This window comes from Empidonax traillii, unplaced genomic scaffold (assembly GCF_003031625.1).
Source record: "Empidonax traillii isolate 1590-97213 ecotype Southwest subspecies unplaced genomic scaffold, ASM303162v1 scaffold46:size3806547, whole genome shotgun sequence".
Lineage (NCBI taxonomy): Eukaryota > Metazoa > Chordata > Aves > Passeriformes > Tyrannidae > Empidonax > Empidonax traillii.
Window position 1 is genome coordinate 2,765,961 of NW_020955239.1, and position 12,401 is coordinate 2,778,361.

A 12,401-nucleotide genomic window follows, 5' to 3' on the forward strand; every position below is an offset into this window, starting at 1 on the left:
ATCAGCTTGGCATATGGGGCAAATGAGGAGGTGTGGGTAAGTGAGGATGAAGGGGTACTCTGGCCACAAAAGGCTTTGAGGAATGCAGAAAGCCACCCACAGCCATGCGCAGATTACAGCTTCTTCAAGAGGGACCTACTGACAGGGTTATTCAGGGTCTTGCTGTCACTGCACGATACATTCCCCTTCCAAAATCCTGTTCCGCACCATGCCTGCCTCCCTGTTCCAGGGAAGAGATGGGTTCACAGCTGAGGGAAGCACAGCAATAAGGCAGAATTCACAAGGTGGAGCGAAATGGCAAACCTGAGTCTTTAAAAAACCCAGGTACTGTCCTTATCCCCAGCATCCTTCACAGGCACCACTTCCTCAGGGGAACATCACACCTGGACTCTTCCTTCCTTCGTGGGTTTCAAAGCTGATGGGGAGAGGATTGAATAAAGGATGAAGGTTCACTGTGGACTTCAGTCAGAACACAGCATCCCCTCTCTCTGGTGCCATGTGATGGTGAGACCAACCTGAAAACTTCTCCCTTACAAGGACTGGGCCTCCCAGAAGGTCTGTGATTATTTCCTAAGAGAAAGTATAAAATCATAATAGTTTCAGGAACAAGAAAGGGACAATTAAGGAAAGACAGAATTCCTGACCTGGTTAATACTGTTGAGGAACTTCCACTATAATCCCAAATTTGGCTTATTTAAATGCCATGGGAACAGCAGGTAAATTTCCAAACAGGGAACAAAGTCTTGTTTTTCTTGAGAATATTGTATAAGCTAGACAGAGATTAATTAGTTTTGACACCCTGGCAAAGAAACAGTATTTCACATTTTTTTCATTCATCCTTATCGCCACTAACAGTCACGGTAACATTATAAAGTGAAGGAACAAGAAAGAGTCAGCTGAAAATTTATTTTTACCAGAAAGGGTTAAATCTAAGGTAGGCTTAGCGGGTTCACAAAGCAAATACTTACAAACACAGAAGCTAGTAACATGTTTCTTTCCTGCACTGCCCAAGACTGGGCTGAAGGAGACCTCAAGGGATCTTGAGTGCCAGTCATCTATGAAAGAGGCTTGCTTAACCCACTACAGGTATTTCCCCACCTTCTGAAGCCATATTTGAGGCGCTCCCTTCTGGCACTGAGCACAAAGACAACCTAGAGAACATCTCTCCAAGAAAGGTCTCTCTGATTTCACAAACGCCTTGGTTTTCAGGAAAGCACTGAATCTTTGGGATTGAGAGCATGTGTTTTCTGTTTGCCCACATCAATGCTCTTGACAAGTCTGACATGTGCCTGCGAGCTCAGCGAAGGTTTACTGCTGTGCTTTGTGGAGGCAAGTGCTGCCAGAAGGTCTTTGGAGGATGATGCACCCGGAGCCCCTGCGAGCAGCTACGAGGCTCTGCTGCTCTCTGCTGGGAAATGCGGGCAGAGCCCGAGCAAGAGACTGTACTGAGGGAAGAGCTGGATTTGCCAGCATGCTCTGGCATGGTGTCTGCACGCAAACACTCAGAGCCACCTGTACAAACGCAGACACTTGGGTGCAGTCTCCTCCTCAACGTCGCTGTCCAAAGCAGACCCACATCAAAGGCTGATGGTGCAGGAGCAGTCTGGGTGCAAGCCAGAAGCCTCAGCCCCTCTTCCCCTTGCATCCCAGCACTCTCTACTTCATGTGGGAGTTGGCTTTTTCCACCCTGCTGCACTTATGCCTGCTCTCCTCCCAGCCTGTAATGTGGTTACTTTCTCAAAAACCCTCTGGACAGGGGGGCAGAGCAACTACCTCACCATATAGGTAAGGAACCAATATGCAGGGCAACCACATGACCCACGCAGAGTCACCCGTCAGCACATGATGCGCAGAGATGTCTCACCAAGGACCCCAGGCCTCTTCCTCACAGCCTGTTGGTTTTGGTTGTTTTTATCATTGGTCCATGCCACAAAGCTACTCTTTGCTTACCAGACCTCAGGAAGGCTTTAACTACATCTGTCTGCCAGCACACAAAACCACAGGTCAGAGAGTCTCGGGATCACAGCGTGCAGGGAACCACGAGGCCATGGCCGCAGGTATTGACTGGGCTGCCGCAGCCTCACGGATTGTGCAGCAGGTGAGCTCACTGCTGCAGCCAGCACCCTCAGCCTGGGACCCGACAGCAGATCCTGCACAACGGAGGGGAACAAATTCCCAAGCCTCATGCTGACCGAGGCCCTCTGCTCCTTTCAGCAATGATGTTTAATTTTCTAATATGTTTCACCTCATGCATCTCGTTATGATTTTAAAGTAGCAGATGAAGCGACAGGACGTTAGGATAGGCATTTTCAGGATTTGGCTATCATATATGTATATTCACAGCTCAATAAAATAAGAAGAAATATTCAAAGTAAACAGACTGTGGAAAGTGATTTCTTCCAACTCTCGACTGCAGACTTGCAAGAAACCAATCAAAGAGGCTCGGGAGTGGTTTGAGTGTAATTTATTAACCCAAAAGGGGCCGCATTGTTAACCAACATTATTTATAGTGAACAGCTCAACCATCTCCACTGAACAACTGTGTGATACTGCAGGGACAAATGCAATGAGTTACTACAGAGACAGGACAAAACCAGCAGCAGGTCTTTGTTACAGCTGTTAGAAGAAGCGTTCCCAGGAGACAGACACTGAATCTCTAATGGCTATCTTATTTCTCTGACAATTTATTTAAGTTTTAACTTAACAGCAGGAATGATAGCCACTGTTACACAGTGACTCCCAATAAAGGAGCATATTGCTGATCTGCAGCTGGTGTTTTCTTATTTATTTCAAAGTCTTTAAGTTCCAGACTTAGCATATGGTGCCATATAAATAATGATATAATAATACATTTTTGCTTTCCATGTGCCTGGGTAGAAAAAAGCCATGTGATTTATCTTACATGAACATTGTATTTAAGGCATTATTTTGCTCAGAATTTTTAATGCATTTAAAATGCAGCTTCTGCTTTTTGTAATCTGTTCTTTTGAAAGAATAAACAGAGCAGTGATGTTTATTTAATAGAGTCATTCATCTTAGTTCCTTGTGCAAAATCCTAGCTTTCCAGTCCCAGCAGCCAGAACCCTGCAGTAGGCAGTGGGGTTGGAAATGGAGAGATCTACTGTTTAGCAATGAGGCACAGATGAAAAGAACACATGGGGCTCTAGATTTACCCACAGCAGGACACTATTTGAAGCCAGCAGGCAGCTGAGAACCGCTTAGTCCCGTCCAGTAAAGGATAGAGAGGAGAAACCCATGGGAGTCATGCTGTGGAGAACACAGCACTCGGATGGCTCAGCACACAACTACCCATACACACGACTAATATCAAGATGCCTCCTTCACATAAAACTGTAACTGCAGTTACCAGAGCAAACACCATCCCCACGGAGACTGACAGGGATGTAACTGTTCAGAGCTTTCCTTTCAGACCCTCAGTAAACAAGCTCTGTGAGCATTACAACTGCAGAAACACCCAGCTAGAGGGCAGGGAAGATATCTCTTAACTCACACCTCAATGCTTTCTGGATGTTGCTGTCTTAAGTTTCTAGACTGACTGGCTGCAAAACCTCATCAAGCAAAAACTTCTTGACAACTACAAGAGTCTTCACAGCTACAAGTGTTGCAAATGTGGGTTTATACCTGTACAGGTCACTGCAGAACAATCAGAGTATTTATAAGGGGCATACAAGACTAACCAATGAATATTCTACCTGCAAACACAAGCCTGGTCCATTGGTGCACAATTCCCAGAGGAAATATGGCAGAGTCCACTAATCAAAGACTGACAACCCCGAACACCAGACATCATGCTGTATCCTGTTCCATCATGTGAGGATGGGATAATCAGTGGAGATTGAAGGAGTCAGATCCTGAAATCTCCCTGAAAGTCCACCCACCCAACTGCCTAAGATTATTCAACAATTTTACCAATTTTACTCAGCATCTTTCAATATCTTCCCAAGTGAACACAGACCAAAAAAACCTTCACACTCAAAGAGCCAGAAGTCCCATGCTGTCTGGAACCATCACAGTCACATGGCAAAGTGGGAGAGGCCAGATGGGCTCAGGGGAGTCAAGTAATGATCTGGCATCCCAAGAGTGCAAACAGCTGTGCTCCAGTGCAAGACGATCTGAGTGGTCAGCACAGCTGACGAGATGGACAGCACCGTCATAAACCTGCACTGGATCAGCAGGGCAGCTGTTCATCTTAAAAGCTCAACAGCATACGGTGAAAAACACACACAAACTGAGCTGCTCTGAATGGAAGTGACATCTGTATGTTTAGAACAGCTTTTGAAGTCTTGTATTTCCCTCCCTCTCACCCCACATAAGCCCCCATGGCAGTTTCATCCATTCGTTTCAATCCCAGTTCTTGTCAGACTGGAGCATGAACCAGAATATGTCAGAAGCTGGTTACTGTAGTAACCTAGCACAGCTTTTATCTCTACTGCTTTCATCTCCTCTTTGGGGGAAACTGGCAATCTGTTTATTTGCTTTTTCTGACGAAGTTCATCATGCAGCACACCAACTGTCTGTGTCTGTGTAAAACTGAGAAGAAAGTACCTTTCACATGATTGCACATGTAAATATTTCTCTTGGCACTCTACTACCCCACCTCTTCCTTCCCTGCTTCCCTTTATGAGCTATTTGACGTCTTTTTCCATCTGCCCCTCCGTGCACAGCTTTTCTCTGCCCTTTTCCTCCAGGCTTCCTCACTATCATTGCAATTGATGACAGGGCCAACAGCAGCAAATGGCTTCGCTGGGCTTTCCTGCATCTCTCATAGGACCGTGGGAATGCCAAAAGGACACTGGAACTTTCAGGGAAGTATCTTATCTCCCTGCAAAACAGAAGGCCAGTGGCAGGCTGGGCTATGGGTGACCTTCCTGCCCTTCCCTGTGCCAAGGGAGACCCCCCCGACAGCTCTCTGGCTGTGGCACACACCAAGAGAACTCTCTGGCTGCTGCGAGGGCAATAATAACACAGGCAAGGGGGTGGCTGCCTGGACCAGAAGCAGAACCAAGACCAGGACCAGAATTAGTGCCAGGAGCAGGGCCAGGCACCACCAACAGCACCATCCTGGCCTGGATCAGCAACAGTGTGGCCAACAGGGCTAGGGCATTTATTGTCCCCCTGTAGTCAGCACTGGTGAGGCCACACCTGGAGTGCTGTGTCCAGTTCTGGGCCCCTCACTACAGGAAGGACGTTTTGGTGCTGGAGCAAACCCAGAGAGGGACAACAAAGCTGAAAGGGTCTGGGGCACAAGTGCTATGAGGAGTGTCTGAGGGAACTGGGGTTGTCTGGCCTTTAGTAAAGGATGCTCAGGGGGAACCTCATCACTCTCTACAAATGCCTTGAAAGGAGCTTGTAGCCACGTGGGCATCAGTGTCTCCTTCCAGGCAGCTAGTGACAAGATGGGAGGATGCCAGCTGCAGCATGGGAGGTTCAGTTTGGACATTAGATTGAAGTTCTTCACAGAAGGGGTGATAAGACGTTGGAATGGGCTGCCCAGGGACGTCGTGGAGTCACTGTCCCTGGTGCTGCTTAAGGAAAGACCAGACGTGGCACTTAGTGCCATGGTGTTATTGACATGGTGGTGTTAGGTCACAGGTTGGACTCGATGCTCTCAGAGGTCTTTTCCAACCTGCCTGATTCCGGGATTCTGGGATCTCCTCGCCCCCCCAAGGCGCTTCCGCCCTGACCCAACATGGCCGCACTGCACTCGCCGCCCACGTGACCGGCGGCACCGCCCGTGACAGCGGGCGTGTCACACACGTGACAGCGGTTGCCCTGGCAACCGCCCCGGCGTCCTACACCGCCCCCCCCCACCTACGGCGAGCGACGAGCAGCAAAAGGGCGGCGGGGGGGCGAAGCGCCCCCTACCTTGCCCTGCAGCCCCGGAGGCAGGTGAGGGGCAGCCCCGGCGCTGGGAAGCGCCTTCCCGGGATGCACCGACCCGCGCTGCCCCCGAGCAGCTTCCGCACGGAGCGCCCCGTATCTTTTTTCCCCAGGCACAGCACCCCCCCCTCCCGTTACAGGGATGGGCGCAGATCCTGCTCCCCCTTCGCCCTTGCCCCTGCTCCTGCTTCAGGCAGCGCTGCTGCCATCGGGACCCCCAAAACCTCGGAGCTGCCGTGGCGGCTGCCCCCTGCCCCGGGCGGGTTTGGAACCGGGAGGGGGAAAGCGGGTAGAACTCTGCCTGCGCTCAGTCACAGATGTGGGAATGGGAGAGCAGGGCGTGGATACAGCACAGCCCGCTCCGGCTGCTCGAGGAGGGAAGGGGTGAAGCCACTCAAATTTCGGCAGCTTGCTGCCAGAGAGCAAGACCGGAGCTGTGCCAGGCAGGGAGGGGAGCCGGGAACGCAGGGAAACCCCAGCACGGGCAGGTTGCTGGTGAGAGGGATCAGGGTCGGCCCCAGCCAAGGAAAGGTCATGAGTCGGGTCTGGGATCCATCCAAGGGACTTCCACAGAGACAAACTACCCACAGTATATACTTATAGAGTCCCCCTAGGAAAACTGGTCAGTAAGTGAGGATCAGGCACAGACCAATTCTGGTGGCTTGGGCCTGAGCTTAAATGGAGTTCCTGGGATCATGCAGAAGGTGCAAGTGGGGCCAGTCACAGAAATTAAAGCCTATTAGTGCATGCCTTAAGAGGAGTTGCAGCATATTTGCAGAAGGTCGCAGTAATGTGAGGTATCTGATCTGTGAAGATGCATGTTTAAAATATTCTTCATTGTTTATTTGTTGAATATTTTAGCAAGAGCACAACAATCATTCAGAATCCAAAGTGGAGGAATCTAGCATACTGCCAGCTGCTGAATCATCTGAGGACCAGACACCTATAATTGAATCCCCACCACCATTGCATGCCTTTCCTGGGGTTAAAACACCAGCCATCTGTAGTGGAATTCCTAGTGCCTGCAAACAAGCTGGTTATTGAGAAACTACCAGATTCTGAGGACCAGTTACCGCTCATTGAATAGTCCACATCCAGGGAAAGCTCACCTGAGATCAGATCATCTGTGGGTGAACTGTCAAGTTTTGAATTCAAGATGTACATGTCTGACTCCACACAGGATGGTAACACACCTGAGGCTGCATCAGCAGCAGCAGAGACTGAGTATGAAATACCAGAGCCGACAATATTTGAAAATGCCTATCAAGTGTCCATTGATTACGTGGAGAAACATAATATTCTGCAGATATTTCAGGTAAAATATATATTTCCTTCTCCTTCCAGAAGCTTAGATGAGAAGCTTGGCCTGAAGTTAGCTTGAACCAAATTATCCTGTCCCCAGGATAATTTGGTTCAAGCTTTCGTTCTGGGCTTTCCTAAGCAAAAATGTAGGAAAAGCAGTAGAAAAGGACCATTGATCACCTTTTGGATTTGGAAGAGATGCTTGCTTTTTAAAAGGCAGATAGTCTTGGAGCAGAAAGTGCAGCCACCCACCTACCCAAGGATCAATAATTCTTTCCTTCTGTCTGTCTCTGTCTCAGGAGATCACAGAAAAACTGGTGTACTCTAAGCCTGATGACCCCTTGCAGTTCATATTGATGGAGGTACGGTCTTGCTGGGGCCCAATGGGGACTGCCTGTTAGGGCCACAACAGAAAGCCAGTTTTGCTGAGCACACCAAAATGAGGGTCAACCCAGGACTGTTTCTCCCACTGTGTGTCTTACATGGGAGGAGGAAAAGCACAGGGCAGGAGCAGAGTGCCTGGGATGCAAGGGACCATGTGTGCTCCAAAAGGAGAGGGAGGGAAGGTATGGGAGTGTGGGTCAAGAATTGCGTTTGGGGGAAGGATGGGGTAAATGTGCCCTGGAGTTACCTGAGAAATGAGGGAAGCTTAAGGACAGGAATAGGGCCCCTCTGTGACCCTTCACCAGCTCCCTCTATCCCAGACTGGGAGGGAATACTTTTCTTGCCTGCATACCTCTGTTCAGGAGAGCTGTCTCTGCTGAGCCTGCAGGGTATTCAGACACAGCTAATTCAAAGTCAGACAAATGAGACAATAGTTTAGGAGTGAGTTAGAAGTGTGGGTTGCTTCTTGGGAAAATGAGGAGGTTAGAGAAAAGACAGCAGACAGAGAAAGAGAGTCTTTTCCTTCATTGCCTTCTAGTCAGTCAGGAAATGCACCATCTTTGTGTTCTGCTGCTAGGTTCATGGTGTACTGAACGCAAAACGTGCAGATGAATGGCAAGGTCAGTTCTGGGCACCAGTGTTTGACAAAATAAGTTCCCAAATGACCCTTTTCCTTTTCCTTTGTCAGGTGCAGTCTATGATAGATGCCAGACAGGCAGAAATGGAGAGAATATCGGAGGAGAACAAAGATGTGTAGGTGTTTCTAGAAGAGGCCTGCGCACTCCCTTTGGCCCCTACTGACCTTGCTCTTGTGGTATTGCATCATGCTTTTGTAGTCACTGGCAATAACTTGGAAAAGGTCTGCTTGTATCTCTCTTTCGTGTTTTCCCTGTTCAGTATGCTTCTGATTCCCCTTGGGTTTAAATCCTGCAAATCAGCATGATTGGTTTGGAATCACAAACTCAGATCTAGGTGTGCACAGACCCTGCATGCACATATGGCACACCTTGAAGAGGCAGGTCTGCTGAACTCCTATGGGTTCTATGCATACAAATGCATAAGTCCCATATTTAGGCCACTCCTAGACTCTGCTTTTCTGTGCAAAGAAACCCCACAGCTCAGGCAACACAAGCACAAAAGCAAGTAGAATTTAAGAGCAGCCCTGGACAACCGACAACCCTCTCTTTTTTTCCTGCTGCATTGGTGGCTCCCAGCTGTGCAGCTGTGCAGCAGCACCAGTGCCCATCTAATACTTTAATAGGCTGGGTCTGGGCTTTCCCACTGGCCTCAGGGATCCTCTGATGCAAGAAGCTGTCTTCTGCCTCTTCCACACATTGGGTGAAGCTGTCACACCCTTAATCAACCCTATTGGGTGCCAATCACTCTGCTTTTTGGTGTTGCCCTACTTGTATCATGAAAAGTACAGTGTATATCTTGATAACAAAAACAGTAAAGCAACAGTTGCACACACCCTTAATGGCTTCAGAAAACATTGTCACTCAGGAATGTGGGAGGTGAATAAAACTAAACAAACCAAAACCAAGCACTGGTAGCTCAGGAAATTCATCACAGTCGAGGTACATTTCACAAACACGTCATTTGGGCTGCCTTTGATTCTTAAAACACAATTCTCATTTTCGTACTATCCAAGTGTCTGTTTCCACCCTGATAAGGGTGTCTTTCTTTTTTTTTTTTTTTTTTTTTTTTTTTTTTTTTTTTTTTTTTTTTTTTTTTTTTTTTTTTTTTTTTTTTTTTTTTTTTTTTTTTTTTTTTTTTTTTTTTTTTTTTTTTTTTTTTTTTTTTTTTTTTTTTTTTTTTTTTTTTTTTGTATGTGCAATAGATGCCAGATAGTGGGGTTTTTTGTCACTAGACTTTTCTCTTTTTTAGGCAAGTGCTCTAATTTCCTGATGGATGGCAGTGTATTCCCAAATGACTGTCTCTGTGGCTATGAAGAGAACGCCATAGAAACTTCATCTATCTATATTTAGCTAAAAGTCTGATGATTAGGTTGTGTGGTTCTCTGCAGCACAGCTTGGGCCCAAAAAGTCTGGGAATAACAGAGGCAAGTATTTGGCATACAAATTCCATGTCTGAGAAGAGTTTCCTTTTTATCTAAGGTTCTAAAAAAAAAATCAGTTAACTCATGTGTTTCCAGGTAGGTAAACAGCCATATCATTTTAGAGCAGGGAGGTTTTTAAGATTATTTTGAGCCTAGGGGTGGCTCAAGGTTCAGATTCAATCTTGACTGGTTTATAAGAAGCTAGATGTAGACTTGGGCATCTAGGTCCCACTGAAGTGGTGAGATGATGCTTTTCAAATCCCTACTTATCTTTGGCAACTGGAAGAATCAGACACTGAGGTTGTTTTTCAGCCTGATATATTTTTGATCGAGAGTTTGTAAGCAGCCCTATGTATATATGCCCCGTCCTAATGTATCTCTGTGAAACAGGAAACATATGGAAGATGAAAATAGTGGCTGAAGCCTTCTCACCTCTATGGTCATTTGTCATCATGTTGTCCCAGTAGATGGAGAAATTAGCATGTCTTTGAATTGCATTATAGAACAGGATTAGGGTTCTTTTGGGTACAGCCTTAACTGTGCATTTCCTGCTTCTGTCATTTGTGTATTGTATTTTCTTGTTCTGTTTTACTTATGAGAAGCCTTTTGACTTGTAATATGTTCTCAGACTATAAGTGTATGCCTTCAACTTCATGTCATCATTAAGGGAGTTATGCAAGGAAAGATCCTTAATCCCTCTTTCAGATAGGTTGAAGTGACCTGGAAAGCAGTCTTCTCACAGATGACAGAAATTTTGCAAGAGAGGCCCTACCCACTGTTCCTCAGCAATCTCAGGGCCAAAATTTTCCTTTGGTGGCCTGGATACCTTATCTCATGTCAGCAAAATTGCTGTGTGGTAGCAAGAAGTCTTCCCATTGCACATAAGAGAGAGCATCTGTCTTTTCTGTTTCTCAGAAAAGTGAAACAGAAACAGTGTTTTCTGTTCATTTCTCTCCTCAGAGGAGAGATCACTCTCCTTTGGGGAGCAGCAGTTCTATCAAAATGAATGAGGCTTTACTCAGGACAGCTCTTTGGGCCTAGATTTGTCATGTGTAGATGGCAAGAGACTAGGGAAGACAGTGGGCTGAGGACAATCCTTCAGCTTTCGCTAGCTTTAAAAGGGGGTTGATCAGCTCTGAGCAAGGGCTTTGACCAGAAATCTTGGGGAACACATCATGAGCTGGGGAGAAATGACACTTGCTTCACCTCAAACCTCTCAGATGATTGGATTGTATTTTGAATTGCAGTTTTTCAAGCAAAAAGAAGCCCAGGAACTTAGTTTTATGAAAACAAAAAAGCATCCTCCACAATGCTGGCAGATAATTGTGTGTAAGATTATAGTGTCACACAGCTGTGCTTTCTGATTTGCTTCAGAGTTCTTCTGAAAAATACACTTTAGTTCTAGAAAAATTCTACTTTATAGTAAAGCACTGCTGTTTGTGTATAAGAAGGCTTTCCTGTGATGAAGAAAAGGAGGCAATTTAGATTTAAAATGGAAACTTTTACTGTAGTTTTAATTCCAGAGTGACTGCTCCTTTTCCATATTTTTTTTCTCAAACCATTGGATCCTTATTTCTTCTTCATAAGTGGACATTTATCAACATGACACTAAACTGTCTTTAAATTTCTTGCCTTGAGTGCTCTGAAGGAATTAGCAGTTCATTGTGTGTAACTGAAACTATTCCATATAAGTCCTTATAGCACACTAGTCACGGTATATTTGAATACCCTCCAGAGTGTGCTAAGCAACATGACTAACATCTGTTGTTTGCTCTTTTTCCTCTCCACAAGGGAGATGTCTGTGCACTGAAGTACATTCTTTTAAAAAGGGTGGTTTGTTGTTGTTTTTTTTTTACCCACACCTGTGTTGCCTTGTGCTTCTAATGGATAAGGATAGGTCATGGATTGAAAGGTGTGGAAGTTGGAGGTAATTTGCAGTTCCCAAGGATGATTACTCCTCAATGTGAGCTGGACACCAAGAAAGTACATTATTTTGAGGGAACAGATTTTTTTTTTTCTTATCCATGGACAAGCACAGAAGCATGACATCCCATTCATCTGCCAAATGGCATGATCTTATGGCCCACAGAGTGTTTCTGTTGTGAACTTTGTACTCCTTCAGAAGCAGGATGCAGAGGAGCAATCAGAAGGAAAGTATATTCACTGTGAAATAGGTCTCTTGGATGAAAACATCGGTTTCTTTTTCTGCCATCTCTGTATGGAAGTTAAAACTAGTCAGATGCCCCAAGCAATACTGAAGTTGCCTGTGTACTGCTTCTGACCAATGCAAAAAACACCCAGTGTTGCAACAGCTGATTAAAGATTCTTTGAAAAGTCCACACAGACTCTGCTCTGCGTCCTAGGTGGAGGGCACATTTTTCAATGGCCAGCTGCTTATAGCATGAGACATTTCATTGTGACTCATTGGATGTGAATCATTGCTACATAACACCAACTTCAAGCTAGTTTAATGCCATTGATTTCAAAGTTTCACAATCATGTGGAACTCAAAGTAGGCAGAAACAACTACTCAGGGCTTTCATGTCTGAAATGGAAGAAATTGACCTCTGGGTAAAGTCCAACAAAGAGCTCAAGAGAGAGCTCCAGCTGAAGACTGGAGGATGTGGAAGAGCTTGGAAGGGAATATACCAGGGCAAATTGATCAAACCCTGTCTGACATGCCTGTGGGTTGCATTCAAGGGAAAGCTGCTCTTGACCATTCTTTCAGCCAGAGGAAATGGAGAAGAAAATGAAG

General features: G+C 46.1%; 1 protein-coding gene across 2 annotated transcripts; it reads left to right on the forward strand.

Annotated features, from left to right (window-relative positions):
- Positions 1–5,891: 5,891 nt before the first annotated feature.
- Positions 5,892–9,665, forward strand: TEX55 (testis expressed 55). 2 transcript variants are annotated; one of them, XM_027878860.1, is made up of 5 exons: positions 5,892–5,910; positions 6,763–7,216; positions 7,503–7,565; positions 8,276–8,340; positions 9,475–9,665. In XM_027878860.1, exons 2-5 carry the CDS (start codon positions 7,058–7,060, stop codon positions 9,485–9,487), a joined length of 300 nt encoding a protein of 99 aa, XP_027734661.1. In that variant the 5' UTR covers positions 5,892–5,910; positions 6,763–7,057; the 3' UTR covers positions 9,488–9,665. The 2 variants fall into 2 exon arrangements, with proteins under 2 accessions (XP_027734661.1, XP_027734658.1); XM_027878857.1 differs by lacking the exon at positions 5,892–5,910 and adding an exon at positions 5,942–5,997.
- Positions 9,666–12,401: the final 2,736 nt, after the last annotated feature.